Genomic DNA, 27,649 nt, shown 5'->3' on the forward strand with positions numbered 1-27,649 from the left:
GCACTTCTTGTTCTCGTACAGTGGCCCTAGCGCTCATAATGTTCGCTCAGCAATTAACTGCACATGACGATGAGGGTGAAAAAGTGGTGCAAACTCTACATCTGCCGCGCCGACAAAAATATGGTCCCATATTCATCGTTGATGCCCTCTTAGATAAAACACCTGCCGCACTTGCATTCAGGGCAGCCAGGTAAAAAATCGTAAGAAGCTGTCACCGCTCCCTTAGAGAGAAGCCACAAGTAGCCAACCTTGCTTGCGCATAGCCAAATTTAGTATCCAGTGTATACAAGCATAATTTAATTTGGCAAGAGCTCTACTAAGCTAGTTTTACCACGGACGCAAAGGCATCTTGTGCCTGAGCAAGGTAGAAAGTTGGGCTTGTTGATAGTACCGCATGGCAACTTGCAGGAAGCACAAACTCACAACAGCGCACATGCTCTGTGTCGCTCACAACGTCCCTGTTTTGACTCTACACTTTCTGTAAGTTGCCTGTGCATGTAGCTGCCTTGCAGAAAGAGACTTTCATGCTGTGAAGCCCTCGTAAATACAAACGAATTAATGTCACAAAGATATTCTTTTGCCCAAGGTTTGAAGGCCAGAGTTCTTGTGGTGGTACCACTTCAAAAGACAGCAAGTTGCATAGGGTTTATTCACCGATGTCACCGCCTCTGGAGGGCGCAACCTTGAAAAAGGCGAGCCAGCCGCCATGACGTTGGGTTTAGTTTCGGTTTTTATTCGCTGCAGTATGCTATTTAGAAAACTATTAGGGTTGAAAGAAGAATGTTTACAGGGAATGTTGTACACGCAGCAGAAGGACGGAGAAAACACAAATGAATCGTGACTGTGATGAGGGTGAGGACCAACAGGAGGTAAGGACAATGGCACAGGGGGCTACATCATGGCAGCATATTCGCTAGTGACTGCCAGGGAAAGGTAACAAAAATCTTTTTGTTTCCGTTACCACCCCCGTTAATGGCTCACACTTGTCTCTGTTTCAGTTACGGTGTAGTTTTAGGTCCTCAGTTAATTTTAGTTTGCTTCACTCAGCTTCATTTAATAAGTTTATCAAAATTATCCAGTAATAGATTGTAATAATTAGAGTCCACCCCTGCATATCCAAATTTTTACTGTAAGTTATTTTCGTTTCTGTTTCCGTTTCAGGTATTCTCAGTGTGCAGTATGCATTTCTGTTAGTTACCATATTCTCTGTCTTGTATCTTCTGTTAGTTAGCCATATTTCTGGTATAATACTGTTTCCATTTCTGTTACCGTTTCTGGTACCTTTCCCTCATGACTGCGGCTCACCCAAGAGGGTGAATAAACCCTATTGCAGTGTTCGTCTTTCTGCGATACTGTAGCTGCACTGCAGGCTGTATGAATCCTAATATCTTAGGCACCAGCAATGACTTGTCGTAAGAAGGGAAGTAGTTAAAAAGTGTTAAGCAAAAATGCTAATATCAGTTCAATACATAAGGACAAATGTTCCCCATATTTGTACTTTGTTCGCGAGAAGTTCAATACTTGTCGGGACACAGCTCAAAGTACCCTATTTTATGTGTGGAAGACACAGCTAACCATATGCGCAGGCCTAAAAGGCTCTTATTGCTCTTAGTGTTTAAAGAGCAATAAACACAGGGCACACATACAGTGAGACATCAGTAAGTTTCAGTAGATCGGATGCCATTCATGATAGACCTTCCAAAAACAAGATAGGCCAATGATGCTACTCATTTGTCAGGGGTCAATCTTAAGCATGAATTCAACAGCTTCTTTTTTTCATATCATTTTCGTTGCGTTCCCCTGACCTACCAGAACTCTGTATTAGCACAAATTGTACCAGATGGTAACATGTGTAAAATGATGTTGCAAAAAATAAAAAATAAAATAAATAAAAAAACAAAGAAAAACTTGCCCTCGAAGCTTCTAAAAGCTGCTCGCTAAATGGACCATACCAATGCCACAATGTATCTATAATCTTGAACAAGAAACACTTCCACACAGAAACACGTCACTCTCTACTTAAGATCGGGGCGCCATGGGGTTGCAACCTTACCTGGTTGCCCAATTTCCGTTTTCCTACCGAGGAGTTATCAGCCGTCTGTTGTGCACTGAAAGTTAAGAGAACCGGTATGAAGGGAAATGCACATACTTTGCAAAAAGCAAGAAAACTGGGTGAAGAATACGAGAGATAAAGAAAAAGACATTAAAAAATGAGACAGCAGACAGCAAGCTTAAGTGCCACTAAGGACTGAGCCTCGTGTGCCACTCAGAATCCAACTGTGCTTATGCCATTGCAATACATGTGTCTCACACAGAATTCTCCCAAAACATTGCTTTTCTATGTGATGCAGTAGTATGATAGAATTAACTTCTTGTCTGGAGAGGCACGACGTCACAATCTGGCAACATTGCTCCCCCAAGGTCAGGCCACCTTCCATCTCCTCACTACAGCTGCTGGTCGTCTTCCAACTTAGAGAGGAGACAGAGACCAGGAAGGTGTACTGGGTGTTGACAGGAGACACGATGCCAAAACACATGCTGATGTCATTTACCCACAGATAATTAGATTTGCAAGAATCTTTGAAACAATTCAGGAGAAGTGCTTAATGTTTGCTAACGGAGTCTTTGATCGAGATCGATTTATGATACAAAATATATATATATTTTTTTTTACTGTAGTGGCACTTTAGCACAAACTGTCATTGAGGATCAATCTCTACTGAGACCACTGTGCCCTTCAGGTTTTATGTTTCTCAAAAATCAGGGGCAAAGATTAGGTTTTATTTTGGCAGCCCTGTGTGTGTGCATGTTCTCTCCTTGTGTGCTACTCTTTGTTCTGTGCTGTTTGTTCTGTTCTGTGCTACTCTGTTCTACACAGTATGTCCGGATACAAACTGTACGAACTTAGACCCTCAACGAACATTATTTCGGGAGTTTCGAAATCGGGTCATGTCGGGAAATGTCGGGAGTAAAAGCAGACTCTAGGGTGAAAAAAAAAGTGCTCCTCATATTTCAGATTAACACGAGATGCCTAGCAGCTGTGCTTAATATGCAGCATGTGCAGCTGAGTGCTGCACATGCTCCAGTGTCGGTACTGCTGACTGAATTTGCACTTTGACAGGTTTGTTTTGGGGGTTTTACCATGCGCAACATCAATGCAAATAGTAGTCAGTAAAAACAAGTTTTACCAGGCTTGGCCCTAACGTACAAGGCTCTAAACATACTGCCCTCCTTGGTTTATGATACCTAAAAATGCACTTAAATACTATGGCTCAATAAATTGTTCAAAATGGAAAGAAAGTACTGGCGTAATGCATCTGCACAATGCTTCCTCCGAACAAGTGGCAATAGGTATATCAGGAGCAATACAATAGAAAAGCAATGATAAAAAATAAATACTATAAAGCTACTGCTATGGAATACTAGCAACAATTTTAAATATGTACCCCTAAAGTTAGTGACAAATACTGCTTTCTAATATCAGACAAAGCAGAAAAATCCACAAGTCCGCAAACAGCAGAAAAAGCTACATTTCCCAAACAAAGGTCAACTAGATTTGATCACTGTACACTGCCATGTCCCTTAGCAAGAAACATTAACGAGTATGAACTTGAAATTCTGAAAAACACGACTCTCATGACCACAACAAGACCACAAATATCATGAGCTTAATTATCAGAATTTCAGTGATCATGACCTTGACCGACTGAAATATGGCAGCCATCGAGAAAGCCAGGCAGCGGCAAGAATCAAACTGGCGCCTCTTTGATGAGTGCGCTAACCATTACACGCATGCACAAAATTTGTGTTTCTGCAGCCATGGGTAGAGTTCATAAATTTCATGTTTGTCATTTGTGTCTCCCAGCCCCAGGACAGTTATTTTTCATTAAGACCCTGAGCCTTCCCCAGTGTCTGGACCAACACAGTGCTAGAAACCTTATCCAGTATGAACAGTTTTCCTGCAAAGTTATCAGGGAGCTATCTGAGGGAGATATGAATACTAGGAGAGAACTAGAATGTTGCTGACTAAGAACTGAGGACTGAAGTTTCTTTCTCTGACAAAAAAGAAAAAATGAGGTAAATCCCGTTAAACCAAGGACATTGGATGTCACACCCACGAAATAATACGGTGCGCTGTGATATTGCTATATTGTCTTACATATAGCCTTACATAACTACAATCTCGTACACATGCATGCAGTGGGTACGACACAAAAAGACAAAAGATGTCCGGAAGGTGCAATGAATGGCCAATTAAACGTAACTGCAGTTCGTGGAACTGTTGCAGAGGAAACACTGTTTCAACAATACAGCTTGGGTAGAGTCCTGTTGGTTGTCAATTACAGACTGACCATGGAAATACTGCTGTACACAATCAAGTGGAGCGTATTTTCTTTTGCGGACCTATCCTACATTTTGACGCAGAACTTACATCTTTCTGATTATTTATGTGGGTGACACTTCAGAAGTTGCATGGAATGTTTTGCCTTGTGGCTTTGTGAAGGGCTAAATTGATTGAAATAGTTTTATAAACTAACCTGAGTAATTTTGTAAATAGAATTAATTTTATAAATTAATGTGATTAATTTTATAAATCAATATGCTTAATTTCAATACAAATCTCTCTGTAACGGAATCGAATACAAACACAACTTGCATCCTGCAATTTCAGTTTAGAATGGCATTCCCCCTTAAAGATGTTCATGTATCCACCCTCTTTGTTTCATACAGTGGGACATTTTGTACCCAAAAAGAAGCCTCGCTTTATGCTACATGTAGATGCAAAGTGCACCTACCACCGAACAAGCTGCTGGTAGGGGAACAAATGTGAGGCGTAAACAAAATAAAAAAATTCCCAGAACAAAAACAGCAGAGAAAAGAAGGAGATAGTTACAGGGGGACTCACCCTGAGTGATGGTCTTCTCTGCAAATACAATTTTTAGCAGCCACCACACAAACATGGAAGAGGGGGGCACGAACGGAATGGAAGGAACGGGAAAAAAAGACAAACATAAAGGACTCTTCTGCATTAAACGCTCAATGAAAGCAACGGAGGGCACAGTAAGCAAAATTAAAGCCACAAAAGAAAAGGAGAGCAAACACAGGCTACAGAAAGAAAGAACACAGCAAAGAAAAGCTTGCACAGGTGCAATAAGGAAGTGACTGCAGTGCTGAGAAGCAAAGATCAGAAGAACCTTGGCAAATAGCCTCCCCTTTGAAGTGTACGCACTGGTCTTGCAAGCTTTTTTTCTTTTTCTCCCCCACAGATGTGATTGCGCCATGGCAAGCGTTCGTGAAATGAGCTTCTGGACACTGTCTAGTACTGGCTGTGATGGAGATATTGCCGCCGTGCATGCGAGGAATGCAGTTCTGTCAATATTTATCAACATTTCTTTGGTACAGGTTCCATTCCAAGTCACACTGTTTGCTCGTAACACTATTCCACTTTTGATATGAGGATAATGTAGATAATTTGTAGATAATCGGAGGATAATGTAGATAATCGGAGGATAATTTGTAATCAGAGAAAACACCTAAGCTTCGAATTTCCTCTACAGTGGCGCTCGGAAACACACAAAAACTGCGCAGTGACGTTGAGCAGTACGTAGCACAGCTACGGTCATGGCTACAGCCGATTTGATGTGTTTTACAAAATTTGTGTTCTGCAGTCGTCGGTTGAGCCCATAAATTCTGTGAATCCGCAATCTGCAAAATTTCGCGAAATTGGTGATTCTGCTGATTTTGTCAGTTTTTTGTGGAATGATCGATATCTTACAGAATTATCTGCAACATATTTTGTGGGTTAGACCTAATCGGTACCAACAGCAATGCATGACACCATTGGTAATGCCAGTGCTTACGTGGCTGAATGTGCTGCAGCAAAAGAAAATTTAATGGGAGCAACATCAGGAGGAATACTCTCCACTCCACTCCACTCCACTTCGTGGAAAAGTAAATACTGTATGAAGTGGTTAAATTCGCGGGCTCAATAATTTGCGAATTTGTGAGAAGCCAGGATCAGGCAATTATATTCGCGGAACTTTAAATTCGCGGTACCGCGCTGCTTCAACCCTGCATCTTAGGGTTCTTCCAACTTGAACTTCTGGGAAGAAGCTAATAAGAGATATCATAACTGGGTAAGTCGTTCAATTTGTCCTCCTCTTGAGCACTTCTGACTGAAAGGGCTGCGATTAAGGGGGTCCTACTCGGCTTGTATCTGTGTCATTGCCGAATTGTCCTGTCTCCCGTCATCACATCGAGCACGTTCGATTGGCACTTGACAGTGACGCGGCAACTTTTACAAAGGCCTATCCGCGTGGCGGAGTGCGTACACATTTGCTGGATGATCCAGGCTTACAAGGAACTGGAATCATGGGACGCCTACATCCGCGCAGGATTGGTACGACGTGCACTACTGTCTCCAGCAGCAGCGGCGAAATGAACACTTTGCTAGGCAATGCAGAGTCATAGCGTAAGAAACTGCATGTACATAAGTTGCTTCAGCGTCCTGGGTCAAATTTCTTACATAGTTCGTTCACATATTTTTCTGTCATCGGTTTGAATATTTCGCGGGACTAAATTCGCGAATAAAAGGGCATTCGCGAATTTCGCGAAAAAAAAGGTTCTCACGAAAATTACTACTTATATACAATATCCCACTGCAAAAATCTAGGGGCCTTGGTCACAGGACTTTCCTGCTGTGCTTGAGAATGCAAGGATCGTTCCGAAACAAATCTCAACGTGTATACTGCCGTGCATTTTCAACTGAAGCAGGACGGCTGTGATTATGCCTGCGGGCTGGGAGTACGGAAGGGTCAATGGCTATCCACATCCTTTGTATGATGGCATGTGTGGAAAACGCAACGTGATGGTGCCTGCGAGCAGGAAATTGGAACCTTTGCTTTTCCTTACGAGTCACCCAATCGGTAAAGAATGTGCATTTCTGATACGTTTTTGTACCCCATTGTTACCATTTGTACCCATTTGTACCCCATATCCCCTTTCAAGACACTATCGTAATGGCTTCATAGTTCCCTAACACCAGCTGAACTGCACTTTAATCCGGAGGTTACGTTTGCGGTCATGGCACCCACCTAACACCAATTATTTAATCTCATTTCGTTGTATTACTTTAAGAACATATTGGGCAGCTATGGAGAACTTCATTTGTTACATAAATCCATAACTTAAAAACCCGAGACTAGGGGACAAGAAAAATGACAACACAGACAAGGAAAAGACACACTTCATTTTTTTTTGTCCCATAGTCTCGGGTTTTTAAGTTATGGATCTGTACCACCAGCTCGCTTGCTACCTCTCTATCTTCTTGTTTTCATTTGTTAGTCCACATAACTTGCATGACACATGCTCCGAACAGCTGCACAGGGGGTTGACTGCTTCACTACAATTGCGATTACTATTTTTTGTATTATCTACTTTTCTACCTCCAACAGGAAGAAATCTGGTAGAGACCTATTCTCATCGAATAACCAGCTTCACTGTTCCATCGCAAAACAAAACTAATACGGTGCAAGCACGTTACTACCAAACATCCTGTTTTAACTTCCAGATAATTCCAACCGACGCTCAGGTCCTGTCAAGTTCATGTGTATCTCAATGGAGAAAAATTAACTGATTTGAACATAGTACAGTCAAGCCCGTTTGATACGATCTTCAATACAATGGTAACTCCGATATTACATTCAAACTGCTGCTTCCCGTCATTTCACCCATTGAAGCACACGTAAACAAGGAATCGATATAATGATTGCCATGAAAGCGTTTGCTCGCGTATAGCGCTCAGAATTCTTCCGGCATCTGGTAAAACGTGTGAAAATAGTAAAGCAAGGCTGCACTTTTTCGTTGAAACCAAATTACGGTGGCATTTTCAAGAGCCTTTGCTTCAGTGACCATTAGTGCGATAATCTGCGCGTGACTCAAGTAATTTTTGTCTGTCTGTCTGTCTCTGCTGCATGCTACAATGGCATCTGCGGTTTCGAGACGTGTTTTGATGAGGAAGGACGCGTGGCTCAACCCAAAGTTGCACATGCTCGGCGAATTTTGTACTGGTGCAAAACCTCGTTGCGAAATACCATGGCTTCCAAAACGTGTGTTGGCAGTAGTGATGCAAACCTATCGATAAATTGACTATCGATACCATCAAACAATCTATAATGTCCAAAAACTGTTGACTATCGACAGCACACTAGCGACAGTACTGACCTTTTGTTTTTCTTTACTATCGATACCTAGACTTGGTTCTCCCTATTGATGCTTTCGTTCCAATCTTCGTTTTCGCACTGGCACAATTCAACAAAAAACAGCATCACGTGTGACGCAAGTTCTTTCTGTTTAGCTGGAACCACGGAAACCGTAATATACGAATGATGCACTGCGGTTGGGTTGAGTGGCATGAGAAGCTCAATGCCAGCGTCTGAGGGAAAGCTGCTCCTAGTGGTATTGTAAAACTTGTAGGCGTGAGGCATTTTCTTTTTCCATTTTTATATGCTCCCTGATCACTTTGCAATCAACACTATTTTCATACTAACAATAGTTCAATTCTCTTTTTAGTATCAATAGTACTATTGATAGTTTTGCGCCACTAGCAAGGATGCACCACTGCATGGGTAATGCAGTTCCAATAGCAAGAATGATGATGACTACGGCACTGGATGACAAGCAATGGATGAAGTCGTGAATGAACCTCAAAAGGTGTAGAGCCTCACATGGCATCGGCGGTAATGTTGACTTTGGAAAAGCTTCTGACGGGAAGCTGTGTCAATTTAGAGCTAGATAAAACGCTTTTGTGCTCGCAACAAACACGAAGGTTCAGCAGTGTCTTACTTGTGCTGTTCTACTTTGTTGACGCGATTCTGACCGGCAGTTTTACGAAAGCTTCTTTTTAACGATAGCTCTAATATAAGAATCGGATTTCGCAGTCACGTCCATATATGTGAGTCACGTCACTTCATGTGAGTCACGTCACTTCATATCAATCATTTGATAACCTGTTCCCACATAACCCACAAACAGAGCTTTGAAAGCATGTCTACTTTGATGCCTTTGAAGACGAGGAAGCACAAGCCGTTCCTGGAATGTCCCTTTGTATTCCGTGTTTTTTTTATTAAAACTGAATAAGGAAAAATTTACCTGGCTTGTGTTTTTCGGCGTTTCTCGATTAAAACCGAAAACGCGAAACCCTAGTTATAATCTATCTGCTACGTTGTTGGGGATAACCTGACCACACAAGGTGAGAACGTAACCATGCTTCACGCAGCATGACCACCTCCTTCCCTTTCCCCCTAATGTTGAGGGGAAACTCCTGTATCACGTGGGTTACCTTACCCGCTTGCCGAGAATTGCAAACGACCGCGACTGACTACCATTTACCATTATGCGTCGCACCATTTCGGCTGTACAGCTTCTGCCACCATTTTCACGTGTTTTTCGCATAGCGTGTGAATGTGCCTTCCCAAAAGTTACATGCCCAAAGAGCGAGTGGGCAGAAATGGCCTGTGTGTCAGTGCAGACAAATGCCTTTTGTCAGGGTGGGATTGCACCCCCCTCCCGTCAATGCACCCGGAAAAGTGAAATACTCCATCATTAGGTTGATGATTTGTTTTCCCTTGCAGGCAATAAATAATCTAATTTCACGCTGATAATTTGTTGTATTTATGTTTCTCATAAATTTACGTATCCACGTCCCCCCCCCCCCCCCTTCCCCGCGAGCCTAGAAGGGGTCCCCGACGCATGCATGGTTGAGAACCACTGTCTTAGACTAAAAGCATCTTTGAGTATTGGAAGTACAGTTGAACCTCTCAATAACAAATGTCTAAATTAATTAATGAATAATTAATTAACTAAAGCCTCTGTTTTACAAGGAATTTCCGTCACTCGTACACGCCCCCATAGACGCCGATGTATTTTTGCGGTAAAAAAGCAGTAGACATGTGCACCACCAACGTCGGTAATTTTCGGTACGCAGACCCTGTTGCAAAACTGGCGTGCGGGCCTCTTCCCACCTGTTTTCGGACACGAAAACGCGCATTGCTGGCCTCTCTCGAAGTATAATTTGCTTATTGCTTGATGTCGATGACAGTAGGTCGCGGTTTTGTGCCGTTTCTTACTTTTTTTTTTTCGTTCACGCCGCTGACGCCGACGGAGGTAAAATGGGCATGACGCTGCCGGTCAAGTTCCGTCAGCGCAAATGTCCACGTTAGAGCCCTGCGCGGATGAGATTTTTTGCATCCGCATCCGACCCGCATCCGTGCACACGTTATCCGCGTCCGATCCGCATCCGCAGCATACACAACAGTTTACACCGCATCCGATCCGCTGAGCAAAACGCGCCATCCGCATCCGATCCGCAAAATCCGCAAGTTTCGTTGGGCGCGTAACGACCGCAGGAATCATATGTTGGTATAATTTCGGATGCCTCCATGCTGTCACGGAAGGACTCACGACGACAAGCAAAGGTGAACCTATCAACAAACGCGATATGGAGAGACTTCTGCAACGCGCGGAACGCTACCTCGCCGGTGCTCGCGTGGTTCGAGATGCCAGAATGCCTCCTCTCCTGTCTTGGCCGTGCATGGTCAAAGGTGAACCCGAGCATGCGCTCGCTGTCGGCGCGCAATAGAAAGAAATTGCTGGTCGAAAAATTACAGCACGCGGTATATCCGCATCCGATCCGCTACCAATCCGCTGCTTTCACATCCGCGTCCGATCCGCATCCGACCTCGAGCCATTCGCATCCGATCCGCACACCGCAGGAAGTGCTAAATTTTCATCCGAATCCGCAAGTATTTTGCGGATATCCGCGGATATCCGCTTCCATCTGCGGATGGTGCAGGGCTCTAGTCCACGTGATGTGTACCCATTTCTCGTTCTCGTTTCGTTTCCGGAATTGTGCGTCATGAGTGCAAGTAGAAATGTCTACACGCAAGTGCACAGGAGAAAGCAGTATGGGCATGTTTCTCTGGGCCAGGTGGCGCGAATGAGCGGCAACGTCAGCGCCCCAAATTATGCAACACGCGGTAGTTTAGCAGACGACGCGGCACTTTCAAATACACGTTCTCGAGTTGTTCGCACTTTTCAAGAAGCACCGCTTTTTCTGTGGATTTCCTACAGGTTTTGTAGCTTTCCTTGGCACCATACCGTTTGAACCACCATGCAAAACCCGCTGATGAAACTACCTACTGTTGGGATCCGTGGCCGTTTGGGCCCAAAATGGCGCTGTGCAAACTTCACTGCAACAGCCCTAGAGGCCAGCCGGAGTTACGAAAGTTACGAACTCTCCAAGCGATATTGTGCATAAATCACGTATTGCCTAGCTTTATGTTATAAATAAGGCTCAATATTTTGTGCCCTTCATAGCTTGCCACCTGTTTGATGACAAATGGCGTTTTGCGGTACGCGCGGCGAAGGTAGTGGCGGCGGCCATCTTTGTTTCACTTGGCGTGTTCCATTTAACAAATTTCTCTATTTAACGAAACAATTTACAAATGCGTTATAGTGAAATGTCAACTTCAAGTGAGTGATGCAACAGATGTGTTTAGTAGAGGCAAAGATGCAAATTCATTGATGATCCAGACTAACGTAATGTCACAGTTTTATGGCTCAGCAGCGTTGTCTTCAGCACAAACATAACGAAAGGTGAGAGGGAAAAACGACGGCAGCGACGAGGTTGCCGTTGCACCCCCGTCTACGGCAGCAATCGTTGCTCCGGTGACTACGCCGATGAATGCAATCGAGGATAATGTTACACTCACTGAAATTTGCTACAGTACTTTGCTGCGCGCTCGTGCTGCAAAGCAGACACGTTTAGATACCGTATACACTCGCATAATTTGTGCACCCCCACTTTTTCACTAAAAAGTTGTGAAAATGAAAATTTGCGTAATTTGCGCACTCCTACTTTCGTGTGCGACATTATCGCGTCATCCCGCGACTGGTATTTATTTAAGGCTGGTATTTCTAACAACCTCGATGGTACAGATGCACTGTACCGTGCAATGCAATGCAAGCAATGACTCTCCCTTTGGTGGAGGAGATAAGATCAAAGGGATTACATGGCAGGGAACCTCATCTCTGTTTCCACTTTTTTACCCCCCCGGCACTAATAAACCGCGAAGCTGTGTGACATCGCAGTGGCTTAGGAGAACAACGACCAGAACACGTGGAGGGAACATACCAGGAAAACTTCTCGAAACATTACATGTCAGCGTTCCGCAAGGTGGCTTCACCTAACGCATGCGTGCTTTAGGAGAAGCTCGCTTTAGAAAAAAGTGTGGAAAGCACGTGCTGGGCCTTTTTGAATCATCTTGGCAATTTTGGCAGCATTGGCCAAAAACGAAGAGAAAAAATCGTTACGACCGACCTCTTTCAGTGACAGTAATGGAAAATGAACAGTCACTGTCTATCATATTGCCTAAATTTTTCTTTTTGTGTAATTCTTCTGACACCAATTTCGGACCATACGAATGTTTTCTGCTACCACGTGGGATTCGTATCATCGAGATCTTTTCACATCTTTTAACAGATTTTGCGCACGCTTTTCAAGTCATCTTGTTAATGACTCGCGTAATTTGCGCACCCCCAACATTTGCGTCATTTTTTTATATAAAGAGTACATACGGTACTCTTTTCAAGTCAGTTTGAACGTTCTGAGTGAAGGCTTCAGAAATAAAGCGGATTTATGTCGTTCACCACAATTTTGGACTGCCCCATATTTCGGACTGATTTCGTGGCTCCCAGGAGCCTGAAAAATCGATTGGTGACTGTATCACATTTTGTTGCAACGAGGCTTGACTGTATAATTCCAGAGAGGGACGTCTTGTTGAAGGAAAAGGTGCTGTCATTGGAAGCTGAATCTGTCAAACAGTCAACCGCAGGTTGCTTTTTCATTTGTCTTTGTGAACAAACAATTTATGACTTTGTACGAACATTGCGTTTTGCTGGCCTGAGTTTAGAACACGTAGAATGCGAGTTCAGAGATTTCTTTATTGCAGCCAAAGCGTGCTCAGCAGCCAAAACCATGCCCAGCACTAAGCAACACTATGACAAGAATTTGAAAGGTGTGTTTGAAATGAAAATGATGGCTGTATAAACGAAGATAGCTGAGACGAAAGTGTTGACAACGTCGAGCTTAACCAGAGTACCAATGATACCACGTAATCCCCCTGCTACCATAAAATATTTTTACTTTGGAAGCATCGTTAAGCATTTGCAGTATGTGTAGAACAAACGGAATTAACTCAATTTTGGAGGCCCAGTACCCAAATTTTGCACTGTCATGTTTCTACCACGAACTAACTAGGTTATTGAGACCATGCCATCAGCACCCCTTCCCAGTGCCGCACTGAAGGCTTGCCGCGGCGCTGCCCATCAGCCTAGTTATTGCTTCCTCGATTCCTACAATACTTTGTACTTCAACTTACCTTAGCATTTTTGTACAAGCGGTGAATGTCCCATGGGAGAATTCTTTCTAAAGTTGATTATCATAATCATTCTACGTATTTTCGTAGGAGCTGTTGCTGTCGTCTGCTACGGTAGTCGTACGTCTGCTTCTGTGCGTTCAAAATTCAAATTTCCATTGTCAGATCACGATGTAGAACGCGCGGCATGATGTGAAGCGATCCTAGCGGATCATTCGGCTGCAGATTACGACATCGTCGTTATAATCTAGTAGCTCGTGGTTTCTACCCACCAAATTTTGCAAAACAAGTATTTCCCCACCCCAAAAAATGAGACCAAACTCATCAACGCTCATTCCAATGAGGTACGACTCTACACAGAAGCACGCAGTTGCAAATACAGTCAAACCTCGTTACAACGAAACGCGATATAACAAAATTCGCGATAGAGCAAAATAATTTGGATTCCCCAGCAGAGGGCCATAGAGAAATGTATTTTAACTCCCGCTACAACGAAACGCTTTTTTAGCCGCCGCCTCGATACTGCAAAAGAACGAGACAAGGTTTAGGACCCCAAACATAAGACTTTAGGGTCACGAAAACAAAGGGCGCAAGGAGGGCCTGTTCCCGCGGCACACAATATGGAGAAAGCTGGAGAGGTTTTGGTACAAACAATGTATGTACTTCGTATGTATTTCGTACAAACAATGTATGTACTTCGTATGTATTTCGTACAAACAATGTATGTACTTCGTATGTATTTCGTGCAAACAATGTATGTACTTCGTATGTATTTCGTACAAACAATGCATGACACCGCATCTCCTAGGCTTGACGCAGACGCGAATAATCTGTTATTTTACGCGAGAATAAAATGCCGTAGGTGCCCTTCGGCGCTGTATTTGTAGTCGTCGTCATTTTTCACGAAAAACCTTTCCGCACCGTAGCGGGAGTTATCAACACTACGTACAGCGTGCGCCCTCGCCATTCGTGACCTTCAATTCAGTACAACGAAACGTTCGATACAACGGAAGAAATTGCGGTCGCCGTGAGTTTCGTTGTATCGAGGCTCAACTGTACTGTGTTAGGACATACGCAACATATCCACTATGCAGGCAACCAGTAGGAAAAGAAATGCAAGTGTGCAAGCAAATACCTTCGCATAACGAGAAAATGCTTGACAAGCGTAACGAGACTTACTTGGTGAACCCAATGAAGTCCTCATGATTCGTATTCATGTAGGCCAATTCTACTTCTACCAGCCAAGATATCTGATGCTTCGCCGTGTTTTCCCGTTCTCGTACGTGGCACGTGATGATGCGTTCAGTCTCTTCTCTCAAGCGGGGATATCGGCTCATCTAGGGTTAACATGCACACAGTTAAGGCTATACTCTCACGTTTTATAAATCCTGCGAGACCACTCACTCCTACGTTTCAGCAAGTGCAGTCGCCGTCCGATTTTTCGGATTCAGCAGGGATCGCGCAAAAGTCCGAATAATCGATAAGTCCAAAAAAAAACTAATTTCGCTTCGAAATAAACTTTACTAAGCCCTAGTAGGCTGGAAAAATTTGTCGATGCTTTCCTAACGCGCTTCCAGCTCTGCCTGATAACAACAGTTTCTATTTCCCGAAGCGACATTTCGTCAACGTACACTGTCAGAGGCACCGCGGTCATCAAGTCCGCAAGTCGGCTTCACCTATCGCACGCGTGCTTTAGGTGAAGCTCGCTTTACAGCGCTGTCGCGTGACTCGCTGGCGGACAGCACGTGCTGGGCTACGACAGACTTCTTCTACTCAGAGGAATGGAAAATGAACAATCATCACTGCCTATTTTTTTGTCTCAATACTTTAGTTGGTTTATTTCTTTTGATACGAATTTCAGATGATACCAATATTTTCCATCACCCGGGTTGGGCAAACAGAGACCCAAAATATCGAGTGACGGAGCTGCACGGCCTCCGAAATTTTGGACGTTCTTATACATTAACTCTATGGGACCCGCGGCCGTTCCACGAATGAGCCCGAATAGTCGAGCATGTCCGAAAAATCGGTCGGCGACCGTAGTGAAATTCCAAAGCACAAGCAAGCTCCAAAAAGCACCAGTATCGAGTACACAGACGAACATGAACGAGAACAGTCAGTGAATTCATCGCAGTAAGAAATCGGGCGAGATGGCACGAATCTAATATTACAAAGAAGCACTCAAAACATACACCCCCCCCCCCCCCAACCTAAAAAGAGCACAGTCCGACCACTTGGCCATTCACTGTCGAGATTGTGGTTGTACCCAGTTTGTAATTCGATTCGCAGTGCAGGTGAAATATTCGTAAACTTTTTGCAATGGAAATTTTGCTATTCGCGCAGCTCTATAAAATATAACAACAATGTGTTTCACAAACAAAAAATGTCCAATGGCTATCCTAACGTGCCAAAGTATTTCTGTTCTGAAATAATCACGGCTGTCAGCAGTGCTACTGAAATAGGCATCCTGTCCTGCACTAAGGGTCACGTAATAGGTACAGCTAGCGTCAAAGTTAAGTTGAACAGTGCTCCAGCCTGCGAAGCGGGAAGGGGGCCACCCTGGCAGTGCCTTGCAGAAAACAATGCCTCCGTAAGGAGGACCACCCCCTCTAACCATAAATAGATGACCAAAACACCCTCCGCCGTTACTTCTACAGAGCCCCACCGGGGCGCCGGAATGGCGTTTGTGTTAACTCTGACGCGAGCTGTACAATCGCACTAAGCGTAATGTAATAGGTACAACATCGTACGTAGCGTGACGTGCACACAAAACGCTACTGAAATATAGTAGCCGACTGATTTTCTGGACTCGACGGTGACCGTAAAAAAAGACCGTATAACACAGCAGTCGGAGAAACCCGACGATCACTAAATTCAACATTATTTCACCACAGCTGTACCAAATAAGTTTATAATTGTGCGCTGCCGCATCTGGATTGCTGAATTTGCGCAAGCATCATAGGTTCATCTCACATTTGAAGAAGGAGGAACCAGAGACACGGAGGAGATTGGGACGGACACAACAATTCTCAAACACACTCACTTCTCAAACACACTCAATCTCACATATTTGACAATAGTGACAACACGTTCACCATCCCTGCGGTCGATGATTGTGGTCCGTTGCGGATGGTCAGGATGATGGTCTGCAGACTCTGACTCACTTTATGGCTGAATAATTTACTGAACAGACGTGCCCATGGTGTCAACATGGCGTCAACAGCTGACAAACAGCGACAGCATGCACAAAACAAAAACTTGGGAGGCCGTCCCTACTCCCGAAAGTGTCGCCGCGGTGTCACCCAAAAGGTAAAGTTACTAAGTTTTGGAGCAGTCTCGTCTAGGATTCCAATTGCCAATCCAATCCAAGTGCGCAATCCAAAATGGTGGTTTCAAAGTGCCGAAAATGGTGGAGTTGGTGCTTCTCTGCATGCGTTTTGGTCTGGAAAATCGAACCTCCAGACTTCAATCCGTCCGGAAAAACAGACGCAAAATGTATTAGTAATCCTATGGCAAAGGTCACCGTTCCCCGTGAGAGTTCAAGTAATCATCGTCCAAAAAATCATTCGGCTATAGGGTTGCCACCTTTCGTAGTGAAAAATACCGGCTGAGGGAGAGGAGGTGGAATAGAGGGAAAGGAGGAAACGTTCGCGGGAAATGGGAAGTAAGTGAGGGGTGGACAGTATACAGAGAGAGAGAGAGAGAGAGAAAGAACGAGCATACTGGCTCGAGACAACAATGATGATAATAATGAATAACTAAGAAAAGGACTAGTGACTACGGAGCTGGATCTGTGCTCCAGATTTACCGTATTTTCACGCGTATTAGCCGCACCGCAGATAAGCCGCAGGGCTCGTTTTTAGATACATTTTGAAAATGTTTTTGCAGATAAGCCGCACTCGCAGATAAGCCGCGGGCAATACGAGACGACTGATTTGTGCGACAAAGGAGACCATAGAGAAGGCCATAAACCCTGTGGTCCATACTCCGGGATCGGCACAGTGTACAACAGAGGAGGTCAGTTCTGGAGTTCTACCAAGATCGGATTGTGCCCTTGTCGGGTGTTTTTCGTGGACTGATGGATCAATGATCTTCCAGAAGACGTGAATCACTGTCACCACTTTCCTTAAAGCTGCTTGGGGGAATGCACCAGGAAGATCAATCTACTCGAATGTGGACCCGTCCCCGTTACGCACTGTTCGTGCATCGGCAGGGCAGTGCTGTTCCAGAGACACTGTCGGCCCTTTCGTTAAAATCGGCGTATGGGGAAAATACCAGGAAAAAATAGTCATCAGTTAAGCCGCACCGGTGGATAAGCCGCAGGGTGCCCGTGAGAAAAAAAAATCGCGCATAAGCCGCGGCTAATACGCGTGAAAATACGGTATTCAAGCTGCAGTGGAATGTTAAAAGGAAAACCCCGTAAAAGCCCCTATGAAAGGTGTTGAGCCACAAATACCGGCAAAAGACTGCCGGTATCACCTTCCTACCGGCAACCGGCAGAGAGAGCAAATAACGGGCCGTGCCAGTATAATACCGGCCTGGTGGCAACCCTTTTCGGCTACTGTACTGCAATTAGCTACATGTAGAGCTTGAAGTTTTCGGGAAATATTTTTTTCTAAATTCGGGGGGTTAAAATCGGGCAAATAAACATGTACTCTAAATTCGTGCGAATTCGGGTGAAAAGACTTCCAGTATACTAAATTCAGGAAGAAATCGGGCTCAGTTACTCAAACTGTACTGGTGTGGTACAAAGGGTGGTGTAACCGCATTTGCGACCAAACAAGTTAGTGCGTATTCCTACAGACGTCTCAGTGATGGCAATTTGCCGGGTAAAAAACGCGTTTCACCCTAAAGGGGCAACCTAAAACCCTAAAACTTCAGGCTCTAGTTACATGTAGGCGAGATGGTGTAAACAGTGACGTAACATGCCTCTGCAAAGCTTACATGCAACGGCTTTACGTGACAAGAGTAGAGAGAGAGAAAATGTGAAGAGAAAGAAACAGGCGTTACTTTTTCAGCGCATCGGCGGATGACATTGCCGAGCTCTGCAACAACCAGGTCCACACACTTGATGGAGGGCTCCTTCAGCTTGGCGATCTGTTTCTTCACGATGGCTTCGAATGCCATGTCAGGCGTGAATAGCCCCACCCGGATGCCATGAGTGTTCCGGATTGCAAACGCTATCTCCTTGCGCAGCTCCTTCTCATCAAACTCCATCTGCACCAAAAAAAAAAAAAAATGCTCACAGCTTCCTCTAGCCCATACAGTGCCGCTGTGGTATCGAGCCAAGCAGTGTATAAAAAAAAGGGATGAAAGGATAAAAGGGATGAAGGGATAAAAAAATGGGACCTGGCTATACCTGAAGCTCCACCCACTTTTTCAGCTCTCAGGCAAATCATGAGCCAAGGTACAGCTCGTTATTAATCTACTGGATGCTGGATGGATATGCCCAGCGACCTATAGACACAGTCGATTTTGCGGACACTTTTATCACCACCATCTAGATGGAGAGAGCCATCGTGGAAGGATGCTGAACGGCAGAACCACACGCTAGCAGAACTGAACAGCGAGCACAACCGCTTTTTGGTACAGAGACGGCTATCTGTATAACTGTTTGATAACGAATCATAAGTGGATGGAATAAAAACGGGCAAAGATGCGCATGTAAATAAAATTCGGATATTCAAAGCAAAATTTTACTAAATTTTACTGAAACTGTATCTTACATCACTCATTTTTGTTAACATTTTCTTGAGATCAAGGGTACGACGATGACAAAACATTCGTTTAACGTAAGCGTCGATACTTGAGCGTCAGATGATCTTCAAGATACTTACAAAGGAATATATATACTTACAGAGTGGAATCAAAGTGATACGCAAACAAATTTTGTAACCAAAACCAAGAAGGGTCGCAATAACAAAGTTTGGAAACGACTGCCCTACGGCATTCAGCAATCAATCCGTCGGGAACAATCTTGCACAGCATTTTTTTCTATACGGACTCTTGTCACTAAATTTAGAAAAACACCCAGAAAAACCAGGTATGTACTCCGTGCTCCAGGGTCACGGTGCACCACAGGTATGTGCGGTGCACCGTGACCCTGGAGCACGGAGTAAGAAGACTAGGAGATCAAGCTTCACTCTCTCCCGCGAGCAGAGATGTACGAGGAGCGCGCGCTCTGCTGCCCGGCCCGCAGTGCCATCTGTTGCACGAGGACGCAGAATTTCCGAAGCATGCGGTCACGTGATACTATCACTTGTCCGGCGGCGTGACTAAAACACGCGAAAGCACGTGAATTAAACGCTAGAAAAGAAGAAGATGAAACGCCTACGCGATCATCGTGCTCCTGTCGTCTGCTCAATAGAACCGAGAGGCAAGAGAATGAAATTGTTTTCCGTTGGTTTCGTTAAACAGGAAGCGCTACGTAGTTGACAAGCCCGACCTTTACTGCCAAGACAAACATCGTTCACGTTCATCAGTTTGTCTTCGTCCGTAGAGGCTACCGTACGACTCGCGAAAAGCACTGCTTTCCCCATAGCCTTCCATGTAAAAGCGCAAAATTGAAGACAGTGCCGCCGTGCCATCTGTCGCGTAAAGCCAGCAACTGCCTTTTTTCTCTCCCCCAACGTGACAGTCTCTGGTCACGCGCCCGCGCTTGCTTCTATGGGCAGTTTCACCGCCTAGTCGTCTTACTCCGTGCCCTGGAGGCTCAACACGATCTCCGCCGCGACACCTTATTTTTCACTGAAAATATGTCTGCCTCTTATGGGCACTACACGACGCGGCTTTCCATATCATGGAGTGATGCCTGCACCCCTCTGGCTCCCAAAGGAGTTTGGGTATCCCTTGACGGTGCGCGCTTCAAATGACCTCCTTTGCAGCTTACAGCGTAAGCTGGGATCATCATTCTTGTACAAGAGCACATGTTATCTGTAGGGAGTGACTTTTTCGGGTTAAACCCAATTCCGCCCGGTTATTCCCCCACGAGCTGACCTCCGACCAATTCGGGTTAAACTCGATTTCTCCCCGAATTCCAGTCACTATGAAATCCTCAAGTGACGTTTTCACTGAAGACGAACAAAGGTCGCCACGTGTAACGCATGTAAGAATGGGTCACTTACGTTCCCAGCAATACACCCACGTGTGTCAACACAGTCTATGCCTTGGGGGTTACCCCTAGAAGGTCATGATCCCACAAAAAAACGAAGAAGAGAAATTAGGAAAGGACTTAATAGACGAGAGGAGAAACAAAAACACCCGACAACACCCGAAGGCACCATTATCGCCCGATTTCTCCCCGAATTACGGATTTAAAAAATAGCGCCCGATTTTTACCCCCCCCCCCCCCCAATCTGAGAAAGGCATTTAATCCGAAAAAGTCAGTCCCTAGTTATCTGTTGTGCAATGTGCTGCAGCAAAAAAAAAAAAAAAAAAAAATTGAAAATATGGAGGTGACATTCACTGGTCCTTTAATGGTGGTGTTGCTAAGACCTCAAAATGCAATAACAAAAAAATAGATATAAATAAAGACACAAAACCGGAGCAACAAACCTTGACTATTTCAAAAGGAAACCGCTCATGGAATAGACGATTTATACGAGCTCCACCCGAGAGCTCAGACGTGTTGATGGCAGCAGAGCCCGAACCTTCGATGTTGCGCTCAAAGTCCGTCTGCAGCTGCTGGATCATCCTGAAGGAAAAGGCACATTAGCCACATCTGCATGCTGTTATCAGCCTGCTTATAAATAGAGCCCGAAGTTTTTGGGAAATATTTTTTTCTAAATTCGTTTTCTAAAGAAAACTCGCATGAAGGCAACGGAGAGGGAAAGAAGAGGAGGTCCTCCTCCTCCTCCTCTTCTTCGTGGGGAAGGGGAAAGACTCGTGCAGAAGGCTTTCGTCACCCAGAGACTTCATTAAATAGAGGTGACCAAACGAATGTATCTCGTTAAATCGAGCACAGAGATACATTGGTGTCTACGGGGACATATACGAGCGACGGAAATTCTTCGTTAAAGGGAGGATTTCGTTAAATCGACGTTCGTTATTGAGAGGTTCAGCTGTAAATGTAGAGCAAATACTAGCTATGCAGGGCATTTCACGAGCTTTAATGAGAAGTGTGACGTGTAAAAATATATGATATATGTTTAGAGCCTGATGTTTTCGGGAAATATTTTTTTCTAAATTCGGGGGGTAAAAATCGGGTAAATAAACACTAAATTTGCACTAAATTTATGCAAATTCGGGTGAGAAAACTTCCATTACGCTAAAATCGGGGAGAAATTGGGCTCAGTTATTCGAGCTAACTGTAGCGGTTTGGTACAAAAGATGATGCAACTACATTTTTCTGCCAAACAAGTAAGATGGTGCATTCCTACAGACATCCCAGAGAGGGCACTTTGCCTGGTAAAAATCGGGTTTCACCCTAATGAGGCAATCTTCAATACGGGGTGCAAATTCGGGGAAGAATCGGGTAAAACCCTAAAACTTCAGGTTCTACTTATAAAGGGCTTGGGCATCACAGGCATAGCGTATACCAAAAATACAGTATGCCAAAGTAGGCTAGCCTCCCACTGTACAGCTGTCAGACAGTTACCACTAAGGCATTAAAAGTAGGGGTGTGTGAATCTGAATATTTGAAGTCGAATCGAATATCGAATCTAACGGAGGAAGAAAAGCCGAATAGCAAACCTATTATGTAATGTTCGTGCAAATTTTACATTATATGCTTTTCACACTAGAAGTTTGCAATTCGTAGTCCATGGTTCTCTTGTAATTTCTCTGGCATTAACTGTCGCAAGAGAGCCACAAAAATTCTCCTGCGGGAATCCCCTACTTTTTAATTTTACGTGACGGCGTTTCCTGCTTCTCGGGTGAGTTTACACTTACTGGGGTAATTATCTCCATTTCAAAATTTGATATCAGGCAGTGGCATGTTACACAGATGAGTCTGTGTAGCTGTTTCTGGACATCTACGGGTCACTCGTGAAATAAACCAATTGATGTCCTGCCTCAGCTTTGCAATGAACATCCTTTATCTTCGTTGTTGGAGTGTGTTTCCTGCCTGTGGAAGTTGTGCTGCTAAAATTTTGAATGTAAGGGACACCTGTAAGACACCCTTTTTGTTCCTGGGCTGCAATCATTATTTGAGAGCCTTAACTTTTTAAAGGCAACCTCCCAGACATCAAATCAACATCCCCCGCCAGCACCGCTAAAGTGCACGTGGGAGGGAGGCCGTCCCTTCCTCGGCAGAAGCATACATAAATAATTTTGGCTAACATCATCTTAAGCTGAACAAAAATGGTCTGACTGTGTTGATCTTGAAGCAATGGCTGTTTTGTAAAGCAGGCTTCACCTCATACAGGGAAGCATCGGGTGATGCCAACGTTCGGGGTGGTGTCGTTCGTATTCAGAAAATAGTCGAATATTTGGAAAATAAAATATTGGATATTTAATTAATTAATCAAATACTTCGAGTGATTGATATTAGTTTCGAATTCGAGAATTCGTATATATACACACCTCTAATCAAAAGAAAAGGCTGTACCGGTGTGAAGGCCTTCCTGCACGCAGCATTGCCAGATGGGAGCAACACCGCCTTTTCAACAATGTTTTCAGAGCACGCATGCATAGGGGCAGGCTAAGACACAGCCGGGAACATGGAAATAACGTCATTACAAAACAAATTGTGAAGTGAAACAAAGTCTTCTGTCGGCACTGTAAAATACGCACTCAGTACCGCTCTTCTGGCAAGCGTAGAAAGTCAGGCAAGTTGGCTGGAGTCCACGTTAAAGACGAGCATGCAAACGAAGATGGACTTGAACCTCTGTGCACTTGTCCATCTTCGTTTGCATGCTCATTTTTAAGATGTACTTCTTTTGTTAGTTTTTGCACCTGCCATCAAAGTGCTCAGAAGGCGGCATGGTCAAACGTCGTCATAGCGAACTTCGTTACAACAAATTTTCCGTTATTGCGAAGTTTATTTTGCATTGGGTTGGCCACACTTTATTTCTATGGAGTTATTTTTTGTACAGCAAACTAAGCTTCCCCATTTTCTGTGCGTCCATCGGTTATTGCGAAGTGGTTCACCTTGGTTTACTTCTCGGGCTAACTAATCTAATCTCGGCCTTCCGATGAATCACTAGGGGAGGCAGAGTTCCGCCCTTGCCGTACCCCTCCCCTCTCCCCACTTAATCCCACTCCCCACGGCACATGCGATTCGCTTCCTGCGTGCTTTTTGCACATCGGACATGTAAGATGCAAGACAACGCGATGACTGGCAAACAGAAAGCTTTTGTCCTTTGAGACAAAGGAGAGACACCCGACAGACACAGCGGTTGAAACGCTGTCCGGCGCGTGGAACGACGTCATTCAGAGCAGAATAAAGTTGTTGTTGTTGTCAACCCCTCGCTGTACATCTATAACCAGATTCAGCTCTCGCAACAGATGCGCGTCAACACGGTCCCTTAACTATGCCTAGGGCCTGACTTTTTCGGGTTTTATTTTTGGCCAAATTCGGGGGGTAAATATCGGGTGATATTTTTCATTCGAAAATTCGGGTGTATTCGGGTTAAATCCCGTTACGGCATATTCTGTCGTCAGGAACTCGGGTGTATTCGGGTGATTTTTTTTTTTGTTTAATAAAAATTTGTCTTAACATGGAACTAATGTTTAGCAATGTTATCAAACTTTATTTTAATGCACGCTTACGAGTGTGCCACGCGACCCGGATGTTTTCGGGTAGATTCGGGTTAAACCTGAATTTTACAGATTTCGTTCGGGGAGGTAAATATCGGGCGGATACGGGTTTAACCCTAAAAAGTCAGGCCCTAACTATGCCCCGTGTTTAGACCCGCGCCCTTCTTGGTATTGCTATCGGCATTACATAAGCAATTGAGAGTACTGTACAGCAAACGATCCCAGGAAGAAAAAGCTTCAACTTACTGTAGCATAGCCTTGGTCTTTCGTGAGGGGTCGTCGGGGCGGAAGTTCTTGAATTCTTCCACTTCCTTCTCCATGGAAAGCATCTGCTTCTGGAGTTTGTCACGCAAACCGGGCAAAGTGTCTCGAATGTGGTTGGTCAGCTGCTGGTTGAGCACCCTCTGCAGGTACGGTGTTCCCATACGGTCCGCCATGTGTCGGTACGAGGGGTGGCTCAGGAAGAACTTTCGCTCTGCTTCCAGGGCTGCTTTGATGTCCTTCCTTCCTTCGATGTCCTTTTGGCTGCGGTTCACCACGCCGACATAGCCTGCGGGAAAACGTCACGGTGATCGGAGGGCACATTCTTCTAACCTGAGCACGCTTAGACTCGTGCTTTCAGGTTTTGTGTTTTTTGAAAATCGGGAAGCACAGGCAGCCTTCAATGGACTACTGAAACGAATGGCTAGTGAAAACGCTTATGGTCAACTACTCAGGCAGGTTGACACATCACATGCTTGGTGGTGCAATGCACTTGTTCAATTGCAATTGACTTCAATTATCATTGAAGACTGCCGTGTGCGTGGTAAAATTGGGGATATTGCGCCGAAAAGCAAATTTTAGGGTGGAAAGTACAATCAACAGCTTCTTGTCTTCTAGATTAACATGAGGTGTCGAGCAGCTCTGCTGAATGCACAGTTCCAATACCACCTAGAAAGGAAGCCCGATGTCTCAAATGACGTGACATAACAATCAACAGCCCGCCAATCACGACTATGTGCTTCAGCGGCCATAGCTATGGAAACGAGCTGTCATGAGCCACGTGGGCAGCCACTGGCAGCCACAAGAAGCCATTCTACGGCAACAGGCTGACTTCCAGACTTTACATGTCTACACGCGAAGGAGTGGGAGGAGGCGTTAAGCATGTCAAGCAGCAGTCTTGCTGCTTTTAGGCCATCCCTTGTACATAGCCAGTGTAATTTACATTTGCATATCTTGAATAAAATAAATTCAATTCAATTCAATTCAATTCAATTCATGTCTTCTGTATCTAGGTGGCGCTGGATTGGCGCCACCAATCACTCAATAGCACTAAGCTGGCAGTACTGAGTGCTCTCCAGTGCCCGTATTGGTAGCAGCATTTCCACTTTGACAAGTTTGTTTTTGGCATTTTTGAGTTTCTAATCTAACTGACAATGATGCAAATTGCGTTTAGAAATAGGCCTTTACCCGGGTTAGCCGAAAGACACAAGGCTCCAAGCATGCTCAGTCAAACATTTTCAGCCTACCTCGTCGAAGGGGTAGGAGTTTATTTTCCAAGATTTCCCGAGCGTCCGTGCCCTCGTCCATCAGGTCCAGCTTCGTAATCACACCTATGGTGCGCAGCCCTGCAAGATGAAAGACAACAAGGAGGTTAACATTCAAAAATAATATGTCGTATGCGAAGCATTACGCCTTCAGCTTCAACGCAATTCTTGCTTTAAATAATGGTTCCCAGTCTGAACTATTTGAGCTAGATGCACCAGTACCTAGGAATCGCTTTCGACACCACACATGCAGACTATGAGATAACTCAAGAAGGGAGAGCTGTAGCGTAGGAAGAAGTAAGGGCGATGGGATGAATGAGTACCAAAGCAGCGAACCAATTTGCTCAGGAATACTAACATGATATACAGTGGAAATGACGTGTGTCACTTCGTGGTTGCAGAAGCGTTGCGCTTACGCGAAAGGACAAAAACTGTGCAAGACTTCCACAATGAGCAGCCGACCTGTCCAAGCTCACTGCTAAATGAAGCCTCGTGAAAACATTAAAAACTATGATCCTCAGCTCAACTAAATAAACAGAAAAGGAACTGAAGCTTGTTCAATGTGTTCCGAGACGCTTCCAATGCTTCTCCAGCACTTGAGAGTCTGGCTAGTGAAGTCTGTTTCTTGTCCAGTACGCGAGACGTTTTGATGTGCCCGCAGTACTTCAAGCGTGAATACACCTCCAATTATTCCTTGAATGTAGTGTGTGTAACAGCGTTTCACTTGCATTAACTTGAGGAATAACGGAAGTACTACATGCAGCAGAAGAAATAGTTTCGCATATCGTATCAAACCTACATGGAGCCTAAATTTGTACAACAAGATCTCATACGGCAAAGCAATTTTGCAGCTCATGAGATACGGGAATGCTTATTCTAAAGGAGAAATCACCAGACAAACATGAGGAATACAAAACAAGACCTCGAAACACGCCGCCAATGAGCATCTATAGATGAAACAAGGTAAAAAGATGAAGCAGGGACTAAAAAAATTACAGGATGGTAATGATTGTGTAACGCGAATTTCAGCGGTAGCTGTTGTGTGTGGATGTTGACACTTTTGTTGCTGATATGTGCACAACTACTTTAGAGTGACGAGTACTGCCTTGTGATCTGTGAAGTGAATGATGATTAGAGCCTGAAGTTTTCGGGAAATATTTTTTTCTAAATTCGGGGGATAAAAATCGTGTAAATAAACCGGTGCACTAAATTCATGCGAATTCGGGTGAAAAAAAAACTTCCGGTATGCCAAATCTGGGAAGAAATCGGGCTCAGTTACTCAAACTAACCGTAGTGGTCTGATACAAAAGGTGACGTAACTGCATCTGCTGCCAAACAAGTAAGTTAGTGCTTTCCTACAGACATTCCAGTGAGGGCAATTTGCCGGGTAAAAATCGGGTTTCACCCTAAAGAGGCAACCTTCAATTCGGGGTGCAACTTCGGGGAAGAAATGTGTAAAACCCTAAAACTTCAGACTCTAATGATGATGAGCAGAGCTGGGACTAGCGGGACAAAAATACTAAAATCGGGGCAAAATTGGGGTCGGAAACGCTGAAAAATCGGAACACTTTCCAGGACAACAGGCCCATCTCTGAGCATGTCTAAACTGCTTTTATTAGCTTCGAATTATTCTAACTCGTTTTGCATCACTGAAACCAAAACCGAAACAGAGGGTTTTGTAATACAGCCACAGCGATTTTCTCCAAAACCTTCCCCGTTTACAGCTACCCCTGTAAAAATAAGGAAGACCGCAGTGAAGCCACGCTGGGCTGACAAAATATAAGGCAATCGCGTAGTAATACCTGGAATGCTAATCACACAACGCCTGTCATTTTATCATAAGGCACGTCGGTACGACACAGAGAAAAGGAGAAAGCGTAAAAAATCCAGTGCAACATGAAATGTCTTGAATTTCATTGTTGTGAGGTGAGACTATGCTACACATGCCTCTCGTGTGGAAATCCTTTAGTGTCGTTAGAGTTCTAGCAC

The 27,649-nt window shown here is 44.4% G+C and overlaps 1 protein-coding gene across 6 annotated transcripts in view; it reads right to left on the reverse strand.

Moving 5' to 3' along the window:
- LOC135375132 (dynamin-like) overlaps positions 1-27,649 on the reverse strand; it is a 67,094-nt gene that overhangs the window by 25,480 nt on the left and 13,965 nt on the right. For 3 of the 6 annotated variants that reach the window (XM_064607852.1, XM_064607850.1, XM_064607851.1), the window contains exons 5-11: positions 25,643-25,741; positions 24,381-24,684; positions 20,991-21,129; positions 18,447-18,653; positions 14,616-14,773; positions 4,907-4,924; positions 2,054-2,108 (exon numbers count right to left, since the gene is read on the reverse strand). In XM_064607852.1, coding sequence (XP_064463922.1) covers positions 2,054-2,108; positions 4,907-4,924; positions 14,616-14,773; positions 18,447-18,653; positions 20,991-21,129; positions 24,381-24,684; positions 25,643-25,741 — 980 coding nt within the window. The remainder of the gene's footprint in view (positions 1-2,053; positions 2,109-4,906; positions 4,925-14,615; positions 14,774-18,446; positions 18,654-20,990; positions 21,130-24,380; positions 24,685-25,642; positions 25,742-27,649) is intronic. The other 3 variants (XM_064607853.1, XM_064607854.1, XM_064607855.1) reach the window with 1 other exon arrangement.

This window comes from Ornithodoros turicata, unplaced genomic scaffold (genome assembly GCF_037126465.1).
Source record: "Ornithodoros turicata isolate Travis unplaced genomic scaffold, ASM3712646v1 ctg00000829.1, whole genome shotgun sequence".
Taxonomy (NCBI): Eukaryota; Metazoa; Arthropoda; class Arachnida; order Ixodida; family Argasidae; genus Ornithodoros; species Ornithodoros turicata.